Source organism: Dermatophagoides pteronyssinus, unplaced genomic scaffold, assembly GCF_027571235.1.
Source record: "Dermatophagoides pteronyssinus isolate colony J.1.1.1.1 unplaced genomic scaffold, Derpt_VIB-CSIC_2022.12 sq0015, whole genome shotgun sequence".
Lineage (NCBI taxonomy): Eukaryota > Metazoa > Arthropoda > Arachnida > Sarcoptiformes > Pyroglyphidae > Dermatophagoides > Dermatophagoides pteronyssinus.
In genome coordinates, this window is record NW_027461539.1 from 972381 (window position 1) to 996246 (window position 23866).

At 27.9% G+C, this 23866-nt stretch overlaps 8 protein-coding genes across 9 annotated transcripts; 5 read left to right on the forward strand and 3 right to left on the reverse strand.

Moving 5' to 3' along the window:
- Nucleotides 1-8: 8 nt before the first annotated feature.
- Nucleotides 9-3567, forward strand: LOC113791609 (uncharacterized). Its single transcript, XM_027341401.2, has 2 exons — nt 9-465; nt 532-3567. Exons 1-2 carry the CDS (start codon nt 244-246, stop codon nt 3523-3525), a joined length of 3216 nt encoding a protein of 1071 aa, XP_027197202.2. The 5' UTR covers nt 9-243; the 3' UTR covers nt 3526-3567.
- A 116-nt stretch (nt 3568-3683) lies between these two features.
- LOC113791610 (uncharacterized) lies at nt 3684-7648 on the forward strand. The gene is made up of 2 exons (XM_027341402.2): nt 3684-4009; nt 4076-7648. The coding sequence occupies exons 1-2, from the start codon at nt 3776-3778 to the stop codon at nt 7604-7606; spliced, it is 3765 nt and encodes a 1254-aa protein (XP_027197203.2). The 5' UTR covers nt 3684-3775; the 3' UTR covers nt 7607-7648.
- A 179-nt stretch (nt 7649-7827) lies between these two features.
- Nucleotides 7828-11493, forward strand: LOC142645573 (uncharacterized). The gene is made up of 2 exons (XM_075822092.1): nt 7828-8085; nt 8148-11493. The coding sequence occupies exons 1-2, from the start codon at nt 7849-7851 to the stop codon at nt 11475-11477; spliced, it is 3567 nt and encodes a 1188-aa protein (XP_075678207.1). The 5' UTR covers nt 7828-7848; the 3' UTR covers nt 11478-11493.
- On the forward strand, nt 11493-12878 carry LOC142645574 (uncharacterized). The gene has a single exon (XM_075822093.1). It carries the CDS (start codon nt 11569-11571, stop codon nt 12823-12825), a length of 1257 nt encoding a protein of 418 aa, XP_075678208.1. The 5' UTR covers nt 11493-11568; the 3' UTR covers nt 12826-12878.
- mRpL54 (mitochondrial ribosomal protein L54) lies at nt 12850-13713 on the reverse strand. Its single transcript, XM_027341275.2, has 2 exons — nt 13294-13713; nt 12850-13202 (listed from the first exon to the last, which is right to left on the reverse strand). The coding sequence occupies exons 1-2, from the start codon at nt 13606-13608 to the stop codon at nt 12918-12920; spliced, it is 600 nt and encodes a 199-aa protein (XP_027197076.2). The 5' UTR covers nt 13609-13713; the 3' UTR covers nt 12850-12917.
- Nucleotides 13702-15761, forward strand: Tasp1 (Taspase 1). Of its 2 annotated transcripts, none has more exons than XM_027341271.2 (6): nt 13702-13825; nt 13893-13960; nt 14019-14361; nt 14423-14797; nt 14862-15008; nt 15159-15761. In XM_027341271.2, the coding sequence occupies exons 1-6, from the start codon at nt 13801-13803 to the stop codon at nt 15239-15241; spliced, it is 1041 nt and encodes a 346-aa protein (XP_027197072.2). In that variant the 5' UTR covers nt 13702-13800; the 3' UTR covers nt 15242-15761. The 2 variants fall into 2 exon arrangements, with proteins under 2 accessions (XP_027197072.2, XP_027197073.2); XM_027341272.2 differs by having other exon boundaries at nt 14862-15064; nt 15159-15277.
- LOC113791612 (arginine-hydroxylase NDUFAF5, mitochondrial) lies at nt 15273-17086 on the reverse strand. The gene is made up of 7 exons (XM_027341405.2): nt 17003-17086; nt 16675-16912; nt 16140-16185; nt 16011-16074; nt 15884-15931; nt 15355-15822; nt 15273-15281 (listed from the first exon to the last, which is right to left on the reverse strand). The coding sequence occupies exons 1-7, from the start codon at nt 17084-17086 to the stop codon at nt 15273-15275; spliced, it is 957 nt and encodes a 318-aa protein (XP_027197206.2).
- A 180-nt stretch (nt 17087-17266) lies between these two features.
- On the reverse strand, nt 17267-23782 carry Gp210 (nucleoporin 210). Its single transcript, XM_075822095.1, has 2 exons — nt 17695-23782; nt 17267-17629 (listed from the first exon to the last, which is right to left on the reverse strand). Exons 1-2 carry the CDS (start codon nt 23531-23533, stop codon nt 17415-17417), a joined length of 6054 nt encoding a protein of 2017 aa, XP_075678210.1. The 5' UTR covers nt 23534-23782; the 3' UTR covers nt 17267-17414.
- Between the last annotated feature and the right edge of the window lie 84 nt (nt 23783-23866).

Genomic DNA, 23866 nt, shown 5'->3' on the forward strand with positions numbered 1-23866 from the left:
AAAAAACTTATTTTTTCTGTTTGTTTTGAACAATAAATTCGAAAAAAAGAACAAAAAGTGAACAAAATCGAATCGATTTGAAAACAATATGATTGATTTTCGATGAAAGAAAAAATCGAAGGTTCGAATTGAAATTCGTAATTCGTAATCCGATAACAATAGTGAAAATAAAACATAAAAATCAAAAAACAAAAAATTATTAATTGTAATTGTAATTTTTTTTCTGTTTGATTGAATAAAAAAATGAATGTTTTTATGTTTTTGCAAAGTTGTCTTTTATTTTTTTACTTGATTCGAATAATTGTTGCTAAGAATCAACATGATAGAACTTTGGTACCATATAAGTCATTATATGGTGTACCAATTAAATGTACAGGAAATTCTGATCCTCAAACGACCGAAGAAAAATATCAAGCCTGTCAATTGAAGGCGATTGGAAAATGGAAAATAAAACTACAACATTATGTAAGCTGATTTAATAATTATTCTTCAAGTCAAATCATAATATGTTTTTTTTCTCAACACACACAGTACACTGAAAGTTGGAATTTTTGCTGTTTCGTATATGATGTTTTGGAATGCGAAACAAAAGTTTTGTCTGAATGTGATGAAGACTATTCCGATCGTAATGACAAAGAAACAAGGCTATTGTTTGATAAATCATGTCAACCAATCATAGCAAACAATCCTTGTGGCAAGAGTGGAGGAGGAGGTAAAGATTGGATATGGAAAGGATTAGGAATTGCTGCAGGAGTCGGACTATTCTTGTATTTGTTATACGAATGTATTCAATTTTGGAGAAAGGAGTATAACACCGAATTGAAAGCACTGGAAGCTTATAAGGAAGAGAAATTTCAAAAATACTATGAAAAAGAATTCGTTCGTGCTGTTTATGACAATGAAGTTGATAATCTCAATAAACAACGGCTCACAAACGTTTCTGTACAAAAAAATGAGAATGGAGAACCGATCGAAAAACAAGATAATGTAAAACTATCGAAAAAAGATTTGAAAAAAATTGAAAAAAAAGTCAGAACACTAATTGAAGCAAAGTCGAAAAATGATCCGACTTTCCTTGATGATTTCATTCAAGATTCAACAAAATATTATGAAAAACCAACCGGTGTTTTAGCAAAAAGTAAAAAATTTTTCACAAGGTTATGGCAGGAAAAGAAAGTGAATAATGAAGAACTAATGAAAAAAGAAGAATTGATTCGATCGCAAGCTCGTCGACAGTTTGAAAATATTCATAATGTTGATCAATCTCAATCAACAAAACCGGGAAAGTTGAAAAGTTTGATAGTAACAGAAGACGAAAACACCGATTCACTTTTGGCAAAAATGCTCAACATTTTAAATCAAGAACAAGTCGCTGTCCATGAAACTATGAGAACTACAGACTTTCCTGAACCCGGAAAGATTGATGAACTGGAAAAATGGACTAAAGATTTCAAAGACACCAGAAATAGGATTCGAAATGAAATCAACAAAACGTTTGAAATGACTTTGGAAAGACCAATAAGTGAAGATCAAACTGACAAAATCGAAGAAACTAAAAATAAATTAGTAGATACCAAGTTGAAACAAATATCCGAATCAGTTCAAGAAACAGATTCAAATAAACAATTAAAAGCATCAAACGATCAAACAAACAAAATCACAAAAGCAACAACAAACGATCAAGTGGCCAAAATTTCAAAAAGTGATTCTTTTAAAAAAACCAAAACTAAAGATAAATCAGTCAGTATAGTTGGACAAATAAAATCTGAAATGGATCAAAAGGTTGAATTTGAACCAGAAATTTTTAAATATCTTTCAGGAGTGTATAATGAATTATCTACAAACGAATGGCTTGCTGACACAATGCAACAAACATCTGATCAATTAAAATCTACATTAACATCAGCAGGTGAACAAATGAACGTATATCTAAAAAGTTTATCGGGAAAATTATATGAAATGTCACCAAAAGATTGGATCGGAGACATTAAACCATCATCATATAGTATTGTTGAAAAATTAAAAAATAAATTTAAAACCGGTAATAAAGAAATTTCTGATTTTTTTAAAAAAACTACTGATAAGGCTTATGAAATACTTGCAAGTGATGATTCAACTGAAATGGAAAAACAAAAAACTAGATCCTATGTTGGAAATTTAGAACCAATAGAAGAAGAAGAAGAAGAACAGCCGAAAAGAATTTCAAAGAATAAAAAAGATAAGAAAAAACCAATTATATCAAGTGATGATAAAAACAATAAACAATCAATATCGGAATCAACAGAAAATCAAACTACTAACAACGAGACTGTAATTTCGTCAAAAATCAAAAATAAACAAACATCCATCTTGTTGGATAATATGATACAATCATCATCATCATCATCGAAACCAATAGATGAAAGTAAATTTGGTAATATTAAATCAATTGATATATTAAATGAGGAAAATAAAGCAGTTAGCACAAAACCAAGCCCTGAATTAACACAAGAGATGATAAAAATTAAAGCTATTCCAAATATAACCGAAGAAGAATTGATTATAATGAAAAAAATAGCTCAATTACAAGAACTACATGGACGAAAAAACCTTATAGATCTTATTAGTCGATTATTTGATAAAAAATTACAATTAATAAATAATTGGATTGAAGATGAAAAAACTAATCCAAAATTAACTGGTGAAGCAAGAATAAATTATTTTCATAATGGTGAAATTAATAGATTAGCTGCGTTAAAAGATGTAGAAAATATGAAACGTGCAAAACAAATAAATTTGGATAAAATAGATAATGCTGAAAAATCTTTAGTATCAGGTTTTGCTTTCAAGGATGAAATTTTTATACAAAAACCAGATAAAATAATAGAAGCAAATAAATTGGATAAAAATTTAAAAATAATGACTGAATCAGAATTTAATAATAATGTATCAAAGGCTTTAGATAAATATGATGGTTATTTGAAGGAAGATTCAATAAAGTCGTTAAATGAACAAAAAGAACGATTGAAACATACTAATCTCAAAAACGTTTTTAAGGTGGAAAAAATTTTGAATTATAAAGTAGAAGTGGGTAAAGAAATAACAAAAAAGTTAAGAGAAATGATGATGGAAAAAAAAGCTAGAACAAAAAGACAAGCATATGATGATGGAAAAGAAACCCAATTAAGTGAAGCTGAGAAAAATGAAACTGAAAAACAGGCATTGAAAAAATTGTTAAAGAAAAAATCATCAAGTAAAAATCAAACATCATTGAACGGACAAGATTCAAGTTCATCATCAAATGATTTTTCTGATTCGGATGAAACTCGACAACTGACAATGTTGAAACAAAAATCAGCCAATCTTTCCAAACAAACAATGATAGATCAGCAGCCAATGCAGCAAAATAATGAAATATCTCAATCAACCAATATTATAGATTCGTTGATGAAACGTATAAAAAAAACAATTAATCGAACAATTTTATCCGCAGCAAAAGAAATACCTAAAAATCAGCAATTTACCGATTATACCAAACAATTTTAATACAAACAAAAAATTATTTAATAAAATTTTCATTTTACAACATTTCATTTCGTCAACTCATGAAATTCAATTGCTCAAAATTCAAAAAAAAAAAAAAATTATTATTTTTTTACAGTTATAAATTCGAATAATAAAAAAAGTTTGTTTGTTATTGAAATCCGATAACAATAATGCAAATGAAAATATATAAAAATCCAGAATCAGAAAGAAATTTTAATGTGTTTTTGCAATTTTGGTTGATGAAGAGATAATGAAAACTATTTTTTGTTTTCCCTTATTATTGTTATCTTTAATACCAATGATTGTTGTTGCTGATGGAGTTTCAAATCAAAAGTCATATGATGGTATTATGATACCATATAAACCAGTATATGGTGTACCAAATAAATGTAAAGGAATGTCCAATCATCAAACGACCGAAGAAAATTATCGAACTTGTCAAATAAATGCGATTGAAAAATGGAAAATAAAACTACAACATTATGTAAGCTGATTCAATAATTATTCCTCAAGTCAAATCATAATATGTTTTTTTTCTCAACACACACAGTACACTGAAAGTTGGAATTTTTGCTGTTTCGTATATGAAGTTTTGAAATGCGAAACCAAAGTATTGTCTGAATGTGACGCAGACTATTCCGATCGCAATGACAAAGAAACAAGACGATTGTTTGATAAATCATGTCAACCAATCATGGCAAAAAAACCTTGTAGCAAGAGTGAGGATGGAGGTGATAATACGTTATGGATAGCATTAGGAATTGCTGCAGGAGCAATTATAACTCTGATTGTTGGTTGTATTTTCTTTTGGAGAAAGCAGCTTAACCCAGAATCAAATGCAAAAAAAGTTTACAAGGCAGAAAAATATCAAAAAATCTATGAAAAGGAATACGTTCGTGCTGTTTATGACAATGAAGTTGATAATCTCAACAATAAATTCTTACAAAACGCATCGAAACAGACAAATAATAATGAAAAACCACAACCGATTAAAAAAGACAATGATGAAGTACAAATATTGAAAAAAGATATGAAAAAAATTGAAAATGAATTGGAGAAAAAAATCAAATCACAAATCGAAGCAAAGTCAAAAAATGATCCGAGTTTCTGGGATGATTTCAATAAAGATTCAGCAAAATATTACGTACAACCAACCGGTGTGAAGGCGAAAGCAAAAAAATATTTCAAAAGGTTATGGCCTTTTTCGAAAGGGAATAATGAAGAACAACTGAAAAGAGAAGAACTGATCCGATCGGAAGCTCGTCGACAGTATGAAAATATCAGAAAAAATCGATTAGAATTGGACAAAATATCAACAGGGCATGAAAGTTCGATTGAAGAAATAAACGACGATCCTCTTTTGGCAAAAATGCTCAGGACTTTGAATCAAGAACATGTTGATATTTATCGTGAAACGATAAAAACTACAGACTTTCCGGAATCCGGAACAATGGATCAAATGGAAATATACACGAAAAATTTCAAAGATACCAGGCAAAGGATGCGAAATGAATTGGATAAAAAGCTACAATTGGCACTGGCAATACCAAGTTATTCATCCCAAGACGATAAAACAATAACCATATCCAGTGTTTTGAACAAACAACAGGAATCGTTAAAAAACACAACGCAGGGTTCGAAAACAACGAAAGATCAATCGAAGAAAATCCTAAGAAGTGATTCGAAAAGAAACGAAAAGACACAAACACCGGTCAGCGTGATAAGAAGGACACAATCAACATTGAAACCAAAAGAAAGTCAAACGAACGAAAGTCTGAAAGAAGTTTCGTCTCAAGCCAAGCAGCAACCAATTACATCCAGCGTTGTAAACGAAAAACAATCAACATTGAAACCAGAAAATGATCAAACTACTAAATTTTCCACAAGTGATTCATCGATAGAAAAAAAGCTAGAAAATCTATGTTTAATAGACGAACAACGACAATCAGAAGAAGAGAAACCAAAAACATTATTGACTGCAGCCAAAGAACAACGAACAACAACCAAAAAAACTGAAGTTGTAAAAAAAATTATTGACAAAAAAACTGACAAAAATAAAAATATTTTACAAATAACCGATCCTGATCAAATATTAAAAGAAACTGATGAAATTTTAAAAATGATAGATAAAAAAATATTATTATTCAATCAAATGGAAAAACAATTAAAAAATGATGAAAAATTATTGAATAAAAAAGAAATTTTTGATATTGATCTTGATTTGAATGAAAAAATTGAATTAAAACAACAAAGAGAAAAAAATTTTGAACAAAGAACAATTATTGCAAAAAGAAAAAAAGAATTAAATGATATGAAAATATTTACATTGGAAATACAAAAACAAACTGTTGAAGAATTGAAACAAAAACAAAAACAAAATATAAATGAATATTCTGTTTTTTATATAAATGATGATCAAATGAAACAGAATGAATATGAAAAAATGAAAGCAAAACAAGATTTATGGTTTGCCAGAAAAAATCAAGAAACAATACTTGAAGATGGTTGTTTATACGATGAAATGGAAATTCGTTTAAATCATAAGGAAAAGTTATTGAATGAATTAGAAAATACAAAACCAAATATTACATTGAATGAAATGAATGATATAAAAAAACAACGACAACAGATTATTGATGATAGAAAATTTATTGCAAATGGTAGAAAAGTATTAGAAGATTTAAGAAAAACAATAAATATAAAAATTAATGAAAATTTATTGTTAATAAATAATGAAAAGGAAAAATTATTGAAAGAAAAATTTGGAAATATAAAACAGATAAAAATTACTGTTAATAATTTGAGTAATATATTTTTTGAAATAAATGATAATGATGGAAGATTAATATTTGCCGATATGATCGAAAAAGAAATCGATAGAATTGAAACAAATTTATTTAAAAAAGATGAAAATTTATATAGAAAAGAATTTGAATTAAGTGAACAGGAATTATATTTTGGTGGATATGAATCGGAAAAAATTAAAATCGATAATGAATGGAAATCATTGTTACAGCAAAGAAATAAAAACGAATCAATATGGAAACAATTTAAACAGGCTGAAGATAAAATACATTTGGTAAGAAATAATATTTATGAAAGAAAAAAATTATTTGAAAATGAACAACTATTGAGTATCAAAGAAAAAGATGAACAAATAAGAAAAAATTTAGCCATTTTAGATGATGAACGAAAAAAATTATATTTACAAGAAAAACAGATTGAATTTAGTAAACAACAACAACAACTACAAGAAAAACTATTAGAAGATAAAATTCATTTGGCAAAAGAAAGAAGAAAATTATTAGAAAAATTACAATCAATAGATATGAATAGACAATATATTTTGAAAGAAAGAAAAAATAGAATCAATAAACAATTAATGAATATTGAACATGATGAAAAACAATTAAAAAAACATAATGAAATTTTAAAACAGGCATTAGAATATACAGAAAAAAGAAGATTAAAATTGAATCAATTTATTGTTCAACATGAACGTAAAATATTTGAACTAACCGAAAGAGAGATTGGAAATTTACAAGAAGAAAAAATTAGAATACAAAAATTAAATCAATTGCTTCAAAATAAAAAAAAACAATTTCAAAAAACAAACGAAAGAATAAATATGGAAAAATATGAAATTTTAAATGAACAAAAACATATTGAATATGTTAGGCTAACGAGAGATACTAATAATAAAGAAATTGGAAAAAAAGAAAAAATTATTGAAAATGAAAAATTAAATGAAATTGAAAAGAAAAAATCTATAATGGATGCATTAAAATTGATTATGGATAAATTCGTGAAACGAAAAAAATCATCAAACGAAACAAAATCAGCCAATCTTTCAAAACAAACAATCACTGATAATCAATCAATACAACAACAACCGACCAACAATCATACAACTGAACCAAATATTGAAATAATCGAATCATTCAATTTGGATTCGTCGTTAACAAAACGTTTACAAAAATCAATGAAACAAACAATTTTATCAACAGCAACCACCGCAACACAACAACAACAAATGTCTGGACATCATCAATTTCTTGATTATTACACCGAACAATTTTAAAAATTTTATAAATTTAAATTTAAATTTAAATTAAATCACAAAAAACAAACAAATAAAATTACTTTCAATTTCAAAAGTTTTTTTGTTTTGAATGATTATAAAAAATTATGAAACAATGTTTGAATTCAATTGTTAAAAGCTCGAATTATGAATCCAATAAACAATGCTGGAAACAAAACATAAAAACAGGACCGAAATTTTTTTGTTTCTGATTTGTAATTTTGGTGAACGAAAAAAAAAATATGAAAACTATTTTACGATTGAAAAATAGTCTTTTATTTTGCTATTTCATTCGATTGATTGTTGCTAATAATGTACCGAATCAAAAGATACAAGATGGAATTATGATACCATATAAAACAGTATATGGTGTACCAAATAAATGTACGGGAACATCGGATCATCAAACGACCGAAGAAAATTATCGAACTTGTCAAATAAATGCCATTGGGAAATGGCAAATAACATTCAAAGATTATGTAAGTTGATTCAATAATTATTCCTCAAGTCAAATCATAATGTTTTTTTTTCTTAAACACAGTACACAGAAAGTTGGAATTTTTGTTGCTTCGCATATGATGTCTTAACATGCGAAACCAAAGTGTTGTATGAATGTGATCCAGACTATTCCGACCGCAATGACAAAGAAACAAGACGATTGTTTGATAAATCATGTCAACCAATCATGGCAAACAAACCTTGTAGCAAGAGTAAAGATGGAGGTGATGATTGGATATGGAAAGGATTAGGAATTGCTGCAGGAGTCGGACTATTCTTGTATATGTTATACTCATGTATTCAATTTTGGCGAAAGGAGTATAACACAGAATTCATTGCAAAAGAAGCTTACAAAGCAGAGAAATTTCGACAAAAATATGAAAAGGAATACATTCGTGCGGTTTATGACCATGAAGTTGATATTCAAGATAAACAATATTTCACGAATGCTCCTAAACAAACAAGTGAGAATGGAGAAGCACAACTAATCAAAAAGAAAGAAAATGTGAAAATACCGCAAAAAGATTTGAAAAAAATCAAAAATAAAGTCCATTCACAAATCGAGGCAGATTCGAAAAATGATCCGAGTTTCTGGGATGATTTCAATAAAGATTCAGCAAAATATTACGTACAACCAACCGGTGTGAAGGCGAAAGCTAAAAAATATTTCAAAAGGTTATGGCCTTTTTCGAAAGGGAATAGTGAAGAACGACTGAAAAGAGAAGAACTGATCCGATCGGAAGCTCGTCGACAGTATGAAAATATCCGAAAAAATCGATTAGAATTGGACAAAATTTCAACAGGGAATGAAAGTTCGATTGAAGAAATAAACGACGATCCTCTTTTGGCAAAAATGCTCAGGACTTTGAATCAAGAACATGTTGATATTTATCGTGAAACGATAAAAACTACAGACTTTCCGGAATCCGGAACAATGGATCAAATGGAAGAATGGACGAAAAATTTCAAAAATACCAGGGTAAAGCTGCGAAATGAATTGGATGAAAAGATACAATTGGCACTGGCAATATTACCAAGTTATTCATCCAAAGACGATAAAACAACAACCATATCCAGTGTTTTGAACAAGCAACAGGATTCGTTAAAAAACACAACGCATGGTTCGAAAACAACGAAAGATCAATCAACGAAAATCCTAAGAAGTGATTCGAAAAGAAACGAAAAGACACAAACCCCGGTCAGCATGATAAGTAAGACACAATCGAAATCGAAACCAACAGAAAGTCAAACAGAAGAAGTTTCATCTCAAGCAAAGCAGCAACCAATTACATCCAGCGTTGTAAACGAAAAACAATCAACATTGAAACCAGAAAATGATCAAACCATTAAATTTTCAACAAATGATTCGTCGATAGAAAAAAAGCCAGAGAATCTAAGTTTGATAGACGAGCAAGAAAACAAATTGCAACCAGAAGAGAATCGATTTGATGATCAAGGAAGGCCTAAAATTGAAGAATCTGATAACAAATTTAGAAAAAAGGAGGATTCATTGAAAAACTCAACACATGGTGGTTCGCAAACAACGGAAAATCAATCAACTAAAATATTCCGAAGTAATTCATACAAAGATAAAAAGACACAAACACCGGTTAGCGTGATAAGAAGGACGCAATCGAAATCGAAACCAACAGAAAGTCAAACAGAAGAAGTTTCATCTCAAGCAAAGCAGCAACCAATTACATCCAGCGTTGTAAACGACAAACAATCAACATTGAAACCAGAAAATGATCAAACCATTAAATTTTCAACAAATGATTCGTCGATAGAAAAAAAGCCAGAGAATCTAAGTTTGATAGACGAGCAAGAATACAAATTGCAACCAGAAGAGAATCGATTTGATGATCAAGGAAGGCCTAAAATTGAAGAATCTGATAACAAATTAATAAAAAAGGAGGATTCATTGAAAAACTTAACACATGGTGGTTCGCAAACAACGGAAAATCAATCAACTAAAATATTCCGAAGTAATTCATACAAAGATAAAAAGACACAAACACTGGTCAGCGTGATAAGAAGGACACAATCAACATCGAAACCACAAGAAAGTCAAACAAACGAAAATCTGAAAGAAGCTTGGCATGAATTCAAGAAGCAACAAACACCAGCCAGCGTTTTAAGCGAGCAATCATCATTATCAAAACCAGCGGTTGATCGTGGAGATATGATTGCAGCAAGTGATTCGTCCCAAGTCGAAAAGCAAGAAAATCTCAGCTTTCCATCAACATCGAAACCACAAGAAAGTCAAACAAACGAAAATCTGAAAGAAGTTTGGTCACAATTCAAGAAGCAATCAATTACATCCAACGTTGTAACCAATATTGAACAATCGACATCGAAACCAACAGAAAGTCAAACAACCAAAATTCTATCAAGTGAATCGTTGATTGAAAAAAATCCAGAAAATCTAAGTTTAATAGACGAGCAACAACCAGAAGAAAAACAAACGACCGGAATTCTGAAAGGTTCTATTGAAATGGTTACAGGTGGTTCATTCAAAGACGAAAAGACATTAACAACTACTACATCTAGCGTTGTAAACGAAAAACAATCGAAATTGGAAGAAGTGGTGACAAAAAATGAACAAACAGAAGAGAATCGATTGAATGATGATCAAATGAATGAAGAAATTTCAACAAAAGACCAAAATCAACAGAATCTAGCCAAAGAGAAACCAAAAACATTGAAATCCGAAAATGATCAAGCCACCAGAATTTCATCAAGTGATTCGTTCGTAGGAGAAAAGGCAGAAAGTCAAACTGAAGAACAATCAACATTGAAACCTGAAGATGATCAAGCCACCAAAAGTTCATCAAGATATTCGTTTTCGTTCGTAGGAAAAAAGGCGGAAAATCTAAGCGATGAACAATCAACATTGAAACCCGAAAATGATCAAGCCACCAGAATTTCATCAAGATATTCGTTTTCGTTCGTTGGAAAAAAGGCCGATAATCTAAGCGAGGAACAATCAACATTGAAACCTGAAAATGATCAAGCCACCAGAATTTCATCAAAAGATTCGTTCATAGGAAAAAAGTTAGAAAATCTAGGAATCGAAGAATTAAGGTTTTCCGAAAAAAATAAAAAAACAAATCTTGAAAAAGAATGTTTATACGATGAAATGGAAATTCGTTTAGATAATAAGGAAAAGATATTGAATCAATTAGAAAATAATTGGTCAAATCTTAATATGAATGAAAAAAATGAAATAAAAAAACATCGACAACAACTTAGTGATGATAGAATATTCATTGTAAATAGAAGAAATGAATTAAAGAATATAAAAAATAACATGAAAGAAACAATGATTAATAAATTTATAAATGAAAAAAAAGAAAAGGAAAAAATTATTTAAAGAAAAAATTGGAGATATTACAAATAGAATAATAACAGTTGATAATTTAAAAGGAAAATTTGTAAAATTGAATAATAATGATGAATTAATAATGTTTGTTGAACAAATAACAGCCGAAACAATTCGAAGAGAAACGATATTGGTTAGAAAAGAAAATGAATTAGGAATAAAAGAAAATATATTGAATGAACAAGAACGTTTATTTGCCAATAATGATAATAATATGGCCGAAATAAACAAAATAAATGAAGAAAGACAAAAAATTCTGAATGAAAGAAGATTTATTGAACATAAATGGAAAGAATTAAAAGATGTTACAAAATTAATGAATGATAAAAGAAATTATGGTTATAAAATAAAAAAACAAAATGAAATTAATCAATTAATGTCAATCGAACAACAAGAAAATCAATTAAAAATGAATATGAATAATTTAAATCGAAAAAAAGAAAATTTAAATGATAAAGAATTACAATTGGATAAATTAGATGATATTTATAATAAAAATAATTTACAAGATAAAATTAAATTAAATGAAATTGAAAGAAAAAATATATTACAAGAAAAAATAAATATAGCAAAAGAAAAAAGAAAATTACAAGAACAATTACAAACAATAAAAATGAAAAAACAACAGATTTTACTGGAAAGACGAAATCGAATCAATGAACAATTAAAAATATTACAACAAGATGAAGAACAATTACAAAGATATAGAAGTGTTTTGAATGTAAAAGAAATAAAATTAAATGAAAAAGAATCTAAATATGAAGAAATTGTTAAAAAAATTTATTTAAAACAAATTTATTTTAATAATAGTGAAATGTATCAAATTGAAGAAGAAAAAAATAGAATTATTCAAGGAAGAATTCTTATTAAAAATGAAAGAGAAAAATTTGAACAAATACAAAAATCAATAGATATGAAACGGCAACAAATTTTGCAGGAAAGAAATAATTTGGATGAAACACAACAACAACAAGGAAGGCCAAAAAGAGAAGCTAATGAAGAAAATGGAAATGAAAAATTTTATGAAAGTGAGAAGAAAAAATCTGTAAAGAATTTATTAAAATTGATTAAAGATAAATTTTTGAAACGAAGAAAAAAATCATCAAACGGAACAAAATCAGCCAATCTTTCAAAACAAACAATCGCTGATGATCAATCAATACAACAACCGACCAACAACCATACATCTGAACCAAATATTGAAATAACCAAATCATTCAATCTGGATTCGTCGTTAACCAAACGTTTACAAAAATCAATGAAACAAACAATTTTATCAACAGCAACCACACAACAAATGTCTGGACATCAATTTCTTGATTACACCAAACAATTTTGATTTTTTAAAAAATAATAATAACAATAATAATATAAAACTATCATTTTTATTCAATTATAATAATAAATGTATTATAATAACAAACAAATTAATCATTTTCCAAAATGTCCAGCTCTTTTATATTTTTGCATTAATTTTGTAGCAATTGAACCATTTTTAAAATGGATATTATCCATACCAGGATAAAGTTTCTTTTCCGGTTCATCCGGTAAATAATAACGATCTTTTAGATGCATATTCCAAATATCATCACGTTCATGATGTTTAATCATATCATAGCCAGCATTAAAATGATATTTAGCTAATGCACGAAATCTACGTCGATATTTTAATTCCATTCTTTCAATGTAGGTAGGATTCAGGTTCATTTGTTTTTTCTTTGTTTATTCAAAAAAAAAAAAAAAAAAAATTAATTTCAATAGAATTAGTTCAGATTAGATTCAAAAATATCACAAAAAAATTCCTTACATTGGTAATACTACGAAGTTTCCATTCACGTTGTTGACCAACAATTGCAGCTTTTTCCCAATATTCTTTTGTATTTGGATTCAATTCATAAAGTCGTGGTGGTTTAAGTGGTAAATTCCATAACCATTCGGGATAATTATTATCATCTTTTAATTTAATTTCATCACCATTTTTATAATAATTAGCACCGCAACAAAAATTCATTAATTTTTTTGGATCATTTTCCACTGGTAAACGAAAACGTTTTTTACCAACTGCTTGTCCAGATATTTTTGGAACACTGGAAAATGTTCGAATAATATTGATTGATAACATTTGATAAATTGATTATTAAAAATTTGAAAACTTTTTCAAACAGATGTTTGATGAACAAGATTTTCAAAATTTTTTTCGTCAACATAAAACATGCGGAGAACTAACTATCGATTGTTATGTTTGATTGTTGATACATCGATCCATCGAAAAATTCATATTTTATTTCATTTCATCATCGACGCATATCATAAAATGGTTTTCATTGCTGTTCATAGTGGTATTTTTCTAAAAATTATTTTTTTTTTGTTTTTTTTGATAATGATTTTTGACTTTTGAATATTAAGGTGCCGGATTTTATGGATCACAAAAACGTGAAAAATTTTTAGATGTCTGTTCGAAAGCTTGCGAAGCTGTAAGTTTTTGAAATGAAATGATTTGTTTTTAAAAATTCTTTCTTTTTTTTAACATAGACAATAAAAGAATGGAAAAATGATTCCACTGCAATCGATGGTGTTGTAGAAGCAATATCATATCTTGAAAATGAAATAATAACAAATGCTGGATTAGGATCTAATCTTAATTTAGGTGGTTATGTTGAATGTGATGCTTGTTTGATGGATGGAAAAGATCTTTTATTTGGTTCGGTTGGTGCAATTCAATCCATTCGAAATCCAATAAAAGTTGCCAATTTGATTCTAAATAATCAAAGATATAAACCTCCTCTTGGATTGATTGCACCAAATTTTCTTGCTGGAGAAGGTGCAAAGAAATTTGCTATTTCTAATGGTTTACAAGAATTTGATTTGATTTCAGGTAGGTTTTTTGTCTTCGAAATGAATTGCAACCAGAGTCGCCAATAATTTTTATTTGATAGGAAAATCTTTGAATATTTTCAACAAATATAAACGACAACTTGATGAATGTGAGCCAATATCGATTGATAAAAAACATAAACAATATGATACGGTTGGTGCTGTTTGTATTGATGATAATAACTGTCTTGCATCTGGAGTATCTAGTGGTGGATTAATTCTTAAAAAAGAAGGTCGAATTGGACAAGCATCAATTATTGGTTCAGGTTGTTGGTCCGAAAGTAATGCAGCTGTTACAACTAGTGGAATCGGTGAATATCTGATTCGAACTTCATTGGCAAGAAAAACGATTGAAAATTTAATTGAAAAAAATGATGATAATGATACATCAACTATAGTTGAAAAATTGGTTAAAATTTTTCATAATGATTTTTTCGGTAAATAATTAATCATCAATCTAACTAATAATAATAATTTATTTTTCAAATTTCAACAACAAAGGATCACCATTAATGAAAAATATTCCACGTGAAGATCATTTGGCTGGAATTATGGGATTATCCAATGATTCGGATAATATTGAATTATTTTGGGCACATAGTACTAAATCAATGTGTATTGGTTATATGGATACAGCATTTACATCTGGTAAATCATTTATATCGGATTTAGATTGTTCATCTAAACCTGGTTTATCAGTTATTGTACAATCAAAATTATTTCGAAATAAACATTAATTATTTTTTTTATTAATTAACAATTTTTTTAATTATTTTTTAAATAATTTATCTAAATTAGGTATATCTTTAATTGAAACTGTTGCACTACCACGTTTTGCTGGTATTGGTTGTGAAGGATGTGGTTTCCATCCAATAAAATAAAATATTTGAAATGTAGCCGGTATACAGGATTCTATATTATCTGGTTTGAATGATGTTGTATTTTTTTCATCAGATTGAATTCCATAAAGATGTTGATATATAGAAGCTGCAGCCAATAATGAATCTCTATTTAAATGTGTTTTGGCTAAAATTGTAGCATTATTTTCACCCATTCCTTTTAAATCGTACATTAATTCAAAAATGGTTGGATAATGTACAATTATTTCATCAGTATCAATTGTTAACATTGTATATCCTGATCTATTCAATAATGAACCAATATCTTGTGCAGTAATTAATGGTGAAATATGTAAACCAAAACCACCTTCTCGTTCGATTTCAGCCATTTGTAATGAACATCTTAGTTCAAATAATGTTTGTCCACCAAACATTGAACCAATGAATACACCATCTTGTTTAAGTGAATAAAAAACATTTGAAAATAATTGTGGTAAATCATTGATCCAATGAAGATCTAAACTAGAAATAATCATATCGGCACTGTTTTCTTGTAGAATAAAATCTTCTTCATTGATGAATAATTTCTGTATTTCAATATCATCTCGTTGTTTGATAGATTTCTGTTAAATTTATAGAATAATAAAACTTGAATATAAATTTCAAACATTAATTCCTATTTACCAATGAATTGAAAGACGAAGAACAATGTAAAATACAATCGACAGTTTCCTAATTTTAAAATACAAAATAAAAATTAATTAAGAACCAAAACTAATGAAAAAAAACAAAAATAAACTAATTTTCTTACCGTGGTCAAATGTGAACCAAGAAGACCTTTATATGTACCAAGATCGACAATAAATGGAAATCGTCTTTGAATTAATCATATGTTATTATTGAAGATACATTTTGTTTTTTAAATAAAAAAAATATTTACCTTTTAATATCAAATATTCTATCGGCAACACGAAAAGCTATCTCATCTTTTAAATAATCATAAAGTTCCGAATCATTACTTGATAATGATCGATCACGTTGTAATCGTTTGATTTTTTCATTAAATATATTAATATTTGAAGAAAATGATCGTTTTGAATTAAAAACATTAGTAATTCGATGAAAATGTTTCCACATAGTTCAAAAAAAAAAGAAAAAAACATTAAGTAATTTTGTATTTGCGAATTTTATCAGCAGAAACAAAATCCATTCGAAAGATTTTACCATCTCAATGTATCGATTGTATCGTATTCAAAAAAAAAAAAAAAAAGTTTTAATTCGAATTTTTTTTTATAAATTATTAATGTTTTATTATCTTTACATGTTTGTAAAATGATTTTTTTGCTTCTATTTTCAAAAAGAATTTGAAATACACTTTTAAATATCAAAATTAAAAGTTTCAAAAATTAAAAAAAACAATCATCATTATTTATAATATCGGGAGAAAAGTTTTTCAGCAATTTCGGATAAATCACATTCTTCTTCATCTCGTAAATCATAAACAGCACATTGACCTTGATCAACTTTTCTTCGAAATAAATAACGAATATCATTGGAATCTTCTTTTCCAATATGAATAGTATCAATAAATCCAGAATCCTGATCCGATTCAGGAATTGTACGATGATAATCATCAGTAGATAAAAATGGTTGACAATCTTGAAGACAATCATCAATAGTTGTATATGTATCCGTTTTATCCAATAATTTTTTCTTATTTTCAAGATAAATTTTGATTAAATTATTATTTTTTCCAAATTCTGTTCCGTTAATATATTCTCGTGTACCATCATCCATAATGGCTAGATATTGGATAGTTATTCCATGTAAACGTTCATCACAAATCATTTTAATATTTTTTAATTTGTATTTAGAATTTTCAGCCATTTTTTTGAGATTTGAGATAAATTCATAAACTTCAAATTTGAACTGATGAATTGCAAATAACAAAACTGAACTCATAAATGAGTTTTGAACATTAAAAAAAAACTCCTTTCATATTATTCGAAATTATTTTTACTCATTTAGCTCACTACTGTTTAAATAGCAATTTATTTTTTTAAAAAATTTTTACAAACGTTATGGCATTTATTTATTCGTTTTTTTTGATGATGATAAATGATGATAATGAGCAAAATTTAAATGAATATAACACAGAATAGAGAAAGAAAGAAAAAAAGAAGAAAAAATCACATTATTTATGTGAACCAAAATTTTATGTGAAAATTGTTCGTGTTGAATATAAAGGTCGACCAACTCTTGGTGATGATAATGGTGATGAAGATCTGGATCGATTTTGTTCATTTGGTGAACGCATCATTGTGGACGATTGAGTAGTGGCAAAAGGAGTTTGTTGTTGCTGTTGTTGTGATCCAAAAATCGAAAATGAATGTCCAGATGTTGTTGTTGGTGTACAATTATAATCGATGACTATTTAAAAAAAAAAAATTTTAATCAAAATTTTATAAATATTTTTATTTACAAAACAAACTTACCTCTTTTAGGTGTTGTTTGTTGTAATAAAGGTGATGCTGATGATGATGATGAATCAAGATAAATTATTTTCTGTTGCTGTTGTTGTTGATCGAGTATAAATTTTTTTCCAATAACATAAATAGCAAATGCTAAAATTATTGTCATAATTAATAATGAAAATTTATAAAATGTTTCTAATGTTGTATTTGAGTAACCGTTTAGTAATTGTCCGGATAGATTATTTACACCGAATATTGTTGATCGTTCAAATAATTTTAATTGTATGGGTATTTTTTCCGTTTGATTTATTAATGATGAATAAAGTATTAGATGAAGATTGTAAACATCATTGGAAAAAATATCCAAATTTTTTAACGAAACAATAATACGCATTGAATTGGAAAATGTCTGATCATTATCATCATTTTGTTCATTGATGATCATTTGTTTCTGTATAGAGATAATATCATCATTTGATGATTTTATAATAATATCTTCTAAAACATTTAAAACCGAATGAACAATAAAACGAGCATCACGTGATTCAGATGTTAATAATATTTGTTTTATATTGGTTCGAAATTCTGGATAAAATGGAATTTGTATTTGATGAAATAGACCAAATGAATTGAAAAGTTGTTGTTGTTGTTCAATTTGTTTATTATCATTATGATGATGATGATCGGTTGTTAGAATTGTATCGACTAATGTTGTTACAACAACAGTTATAGTTACATTACGATTTGGCCATAATGATAATGAATCTAAATCAAGATTTTTTTTAGTTGTTATTAAACAACACCAACAACCATATTGTATATTATATTGAATTTCAATATTCCAAAGTGAATCAATATATCCACCATCTGAAAATGAAATATCACAAGTAAATGGTATAAGTGGTTCAATATTGGTAAATGTTTTTGAATCTATTCCCGAACAACCAGAATTTGTTTGTTTTGATGATGATGATAAACCAGAAACATTAATAGGAATAATATATTTTGAAGTAGTACTTAGACCATTCAGACCATCTGAATTTAATAAAACTTGTTTGATTGGTAAAATTTGTATTGGACGATATGTTGAAATTCCAGTTAATGAATGATTATAAACAATAGTACCTTTACCCGGACTAAGTGCTAATAATGAACCAATTCTAGGATTTATCCAACCAATCGGTATTAATGAATCTTGTTGATCTAAATTCCAAAAACCATTCTGTTGTTGTTGATCTTCATATCTGGTTCGCATACAAATTACATCACCAACTTGTAATTGTATGATTGATGATGAATCATCAATAGGTAATGCATCAATCATTGTTGTTGTTGTTGTTATAGCAAAATCGACAATAATTTTATAATATTGTTCAACATGATTAACATCATCCCAAATTTTTAAAATAACTGAACCCGATTTAAGTGAACGAATACGAATTGATTGTGCAGAATCATCTGGTGATTCTATTATAGCAATAATATCATTTCTTGACATTAACCATTTAAGATTTGATTTTACTGAATCAAATTTTCTACCCAATTGATTATAAAAATGTATAACCATTAATATTTCTGATCCAATTGGAAATGATGATGCTAAATTAATTAATGTTGTTGTTTGCATATGTTCCATAGGATATTGTAATGGATCCAGATCCATTGATAGATATCGAACTTTATCTACATGTATAATATTAGTAAAATAATCCATAATACTAGTTCGATGTAAATCACGTTCAATAATCAATGTTGCAAATTCTAATTGATTACCAGCTTGTAACATTAGATTACCAGTTTTATTAATCAATTTTATATGTGATGATTCATTCCATATACGATAATCAATATTATCCATTGAATTTTGATGTATTAATAATTCAGATTGTGGTGACATAAGTAATGCACGACCAGTTAATTGTTTGTTTGGTTGATCTTTAATATTTGTAAATGAATCCATTGGTGATGATACTGATAAAACATATTCAGGATAAACTTGTATCTGTATTGAATTTGTTAATGGTCGATTACGAACAATTTGTTCGAAAAGAGGATCACGTGATGTTGATGTTACTTCAACCATAACTTTTAACATAACTGTTCCGATTGAATGTGCCGTAAAACGTATAGCAATTTCATTCGAATCATAAATACCAACTTTTTGAAATGAATTTTCTAATGTACCAATTTTTTCATTCGAAAGTGACCAACTTATTTTCAGCGATGGTTGTGAATGACCAAACATAAATGGATTTTCATGTTCATCCGAATTTCCAATCAAATAAATCGGTATTGAAGAACCAACAATAACCTGATTGATTGGTGTCCAAATTTGAATTTTTTTCAACGGAGTAACATAAATTTCAGCTTGAGCACTTGAATATTCATAATTATCAATACTGGTTACACGAGCAGTTAAACGAGTTTTACCATTTTTCAATGCTTTTATTAAACCATTTGGACCATAAACTATTGGCGTTGTAATTGCTATATTTGAATCTTCTAATTCAAATTCAATATTTTTTTGTGTTTGTGGTCCACCAATAAATTGTGGTTGAAATACATTACCAACAATTAATGTAATATTATTTGGTATAATTCGAAGTGGTGAAAATATTTGTAATTCAATTTCGGCTAACAATGGTGAACGAATTTTTGATGATTGTGTTTGTATCAATAATTTACATAAACCTAAACGTTCTGCACGTACAGTAAATATTGATAAATAATTATCTTTTGGTTTAATAATTTCTTCAATTTTCAATAAATTATTCGAACTTGTAATAACCAGATCAAGATATTTATGTAATGAAGAATCAATACGATTTCCACGATTATCAACAATATAAAATGAACCTTGAACCGAACGACCAAGTTCAATTTTATCCATCATTTGTATTTTAATATCAATCGGTTCAACAATTGAATATGGTAACATAAATGTTGGATAATTAAGACAAAGATCATTGATAATAATCATACCAGTACCAATTTGAATAGGTGTAATAATAAATTTACGTTTATCATCTTCAGCAAATTCAATTTTTATATTTTGTTTTTCCATCCAATCAATAGTAAAATGTCCAGAACCATTTTCAATGGTCAATATTTTTTTATAATCTAAATGTTTCAATATGGTAATACTTTCTTCGGTTACTGTTAATGGATCTAAAAAAATTAATTCAATTTCTCTTCGAATATCAAATTGATCGGAAAAATGTCTACGTTGTTGTTGTTGTTGTTGATAACCAATAATACGACAACGAATTCGTATTGCTTTTAATGAATCAGGAATTCGTGAAAATATTTGATATGATCTGGTTAGAACAAAAAAACCACGTGCACCATTTACTTCTTCAAGAACGCGATTACTTTCTTCGAAAATACCATCCGATAAATCTTTTGACCATTCAAAATAAAGTGTTGAAAAATTATAGAATGAATTTCCTTGTTGATCAAAAACCTTAATCTCTAATTCATGTGAATGATTTTTTTCCAATGAAAATTGTACATCTTGATTTGGACATGTTGATTTGGATTTTGGTTTAATGATTAATGTTTCCGGTAGTGAACATTTAATATGAACCGATGTTATTGTTGATGCTGGATTCAATAAAGTTGGTGATACAATATTTCCAACTTTAAATTCAATTTCTGTTTCACCATATTCATTACAAAATGCACGAAAAATATGTAAATCTTTATTATAACGATATCGATCACGTATTTCTATTAATTCTAAAATTGAATTATTAATTGAAATAGCTTTAATATAATGTCCTTCAGGATACATTGACCATGGACGTGGTCCACCTTCAAATGCTAAATCAATACCGGCACCAAGTGAAAGAATAATCATTTGATCTTTTACAGGATGAATCATTTTCAATGGTTTATAACAACCAATTATAGCATGTGTAGAAATTTCTTGATCTAAATGTTTATAACTAATTGTTATACGTGTATTACCCGATTGAATACATTCAAATGATAATGAACGACATGATTTATGTCCAGTACCCGGTATAAATTGATCATGATTATAATGGATACGATTTTTTTCAACAATATCAACATTGAACATAATTTTCGAACAATCATCAAAATAATATTTTTTATCATTTTTAAATCCAATAACAGCAATTGGTAGTAGAATTTCACCACCAATATGTGTTTCAACGATTGATGGTAAAATTTCCAATGCATCGATTGGAAGAACTTGAATCAACATTTTTGAATTAAATATTAATGAATTATGTATATCATTACAAATAATCCAAACATCACCTAATGATGATTGACGATGAATAGTTGCACGAGTGGATTTATGTGATGAAAATTTTACAATAGCTAATGATTCATCAGTAGATTGCCAACTATATTCACTACCAGTTGCACCGGTAGCTTCAACATGTACAGTATAAATTGATTGTGATTTTGATGATAAAGAATCATTATTAGAAGTAGGAAGCCATGGTAAATAGATTTCTTTCGGTGATAATGTAATTGGTGGATAAATTTGTACATCTTGTTGATGAATTAATGATTCAACAAGACGATAATCACCTGCACCATGAAAATAAGCCAATAATTTTGTCATGCCAATTTTTTCTTTAGTACGAATACGATAAATAGTTTTGTTCAAAGTATGTTCAAGAATTTCGAAAAATTTATCATCATCATCTTCCATTTGTAATTCAAAATTAAAATTATCCGATGGATGTAAAAGATTATGTGAATTATCATATAATGATAATTGAAGTTGATATTCAAAATCGGTAACTAATTGAAAACGATCACCTGGTTCGATTGACATTAAAATATAACTTGGTTGCATAACATGAATATCTGTTCGTGTTCGGCTAAATAATACATCTTCAGATGATGATGATGATGATGATGAATCATTACTTGAAATCATATTACGATCTTTTAAAACTAATGTTGTATGACCTTCATTTAATGCTGTAAGTATATTAGTTTCTTCATCAAATGTAGCAATATTTGAATCATATACTTCAAGATAATATTGTTGATTTGGAAATTGTAATGATACACGTGGACCTTGTTTAGAAATTTCAGCTCTAAAATGTATAGTAGCACCAGGAACAATAAAAACATCATTTGATGGAAGTAATAAAAGATTGGCAACAACATGTATATTAATTTCGGCTGGTTTAACTTTGTTGATAAATTCATTATCACTGATAAGTGTGGCACGAATTTTCGCTGAACCAGTTTTTACACCTTCAACTAAAATCATTGAACTTTTTCGACCACGTGTTTCCCAATATTCAACAAAATCTGGTGCTGCATACGATGATGTTGACCAAGGACGATATCGTATAACATCGGTTGGAATTAAAGTCCAATCAAATGAAACTCCACCAATAGATGTAAACATATCATTTTTATCGGAATAGGCAAATATTCGTATAGTTTCGGGCAGTTCACCATAAACAATTTCTTTTGTTGTTGTTTGAATGGCAATTCTTGAAATAGCATCCACTTCAACATCACAACGAATTTGTAGATTAGTTTTGAGATCATGTGCAGTAATCACTGTAGATTGATGTTTTGGTATTCTTGAAACTACAGTGACCAAGGCACGTTTCGAACAAGATTGAGTTATGGCGGTGGCTGTTGATGATGTGATTGGATCTAACAATAATTTCACTGATGCAATATCCGATCGTGAACTAGACCATTTATAACAAGAATTTTCATCGCCAAAAGTTTCCAATGTAAAATTTGTCGGCACTCCATCATTATACGGTAACAATATTCGTCGTTCATTTATTTTATCGGTTATGCAGAAAATTTGAATTATCAAACAGAATATGATTGTTAAACGAATCATGTTGTTTTTTTGATTGATTGAATGATTGACAAATCAAAACATAGCTATGATTTGTTAATTAATTCAATTTTATTATTTGATTGCCAATGGCAGTGAATTGTTAAAATTTGTAAAAATTTTTTATTTGTTCAAAAAATGAAAATGAAAACAAAAAATTCAGATTAATATATGACCGGTTAAAAATTTGACATAGCATGGTTGATGAATAACACATAAAAGCATGGCAGTAATGGCTTCAATAACATTTTTGAACTATATCAGTGTACACAAATGATTGAAGCCATGGCCATTTTGTATTTTTTACGTAATAACCATTCACAAACAAAGTGATGA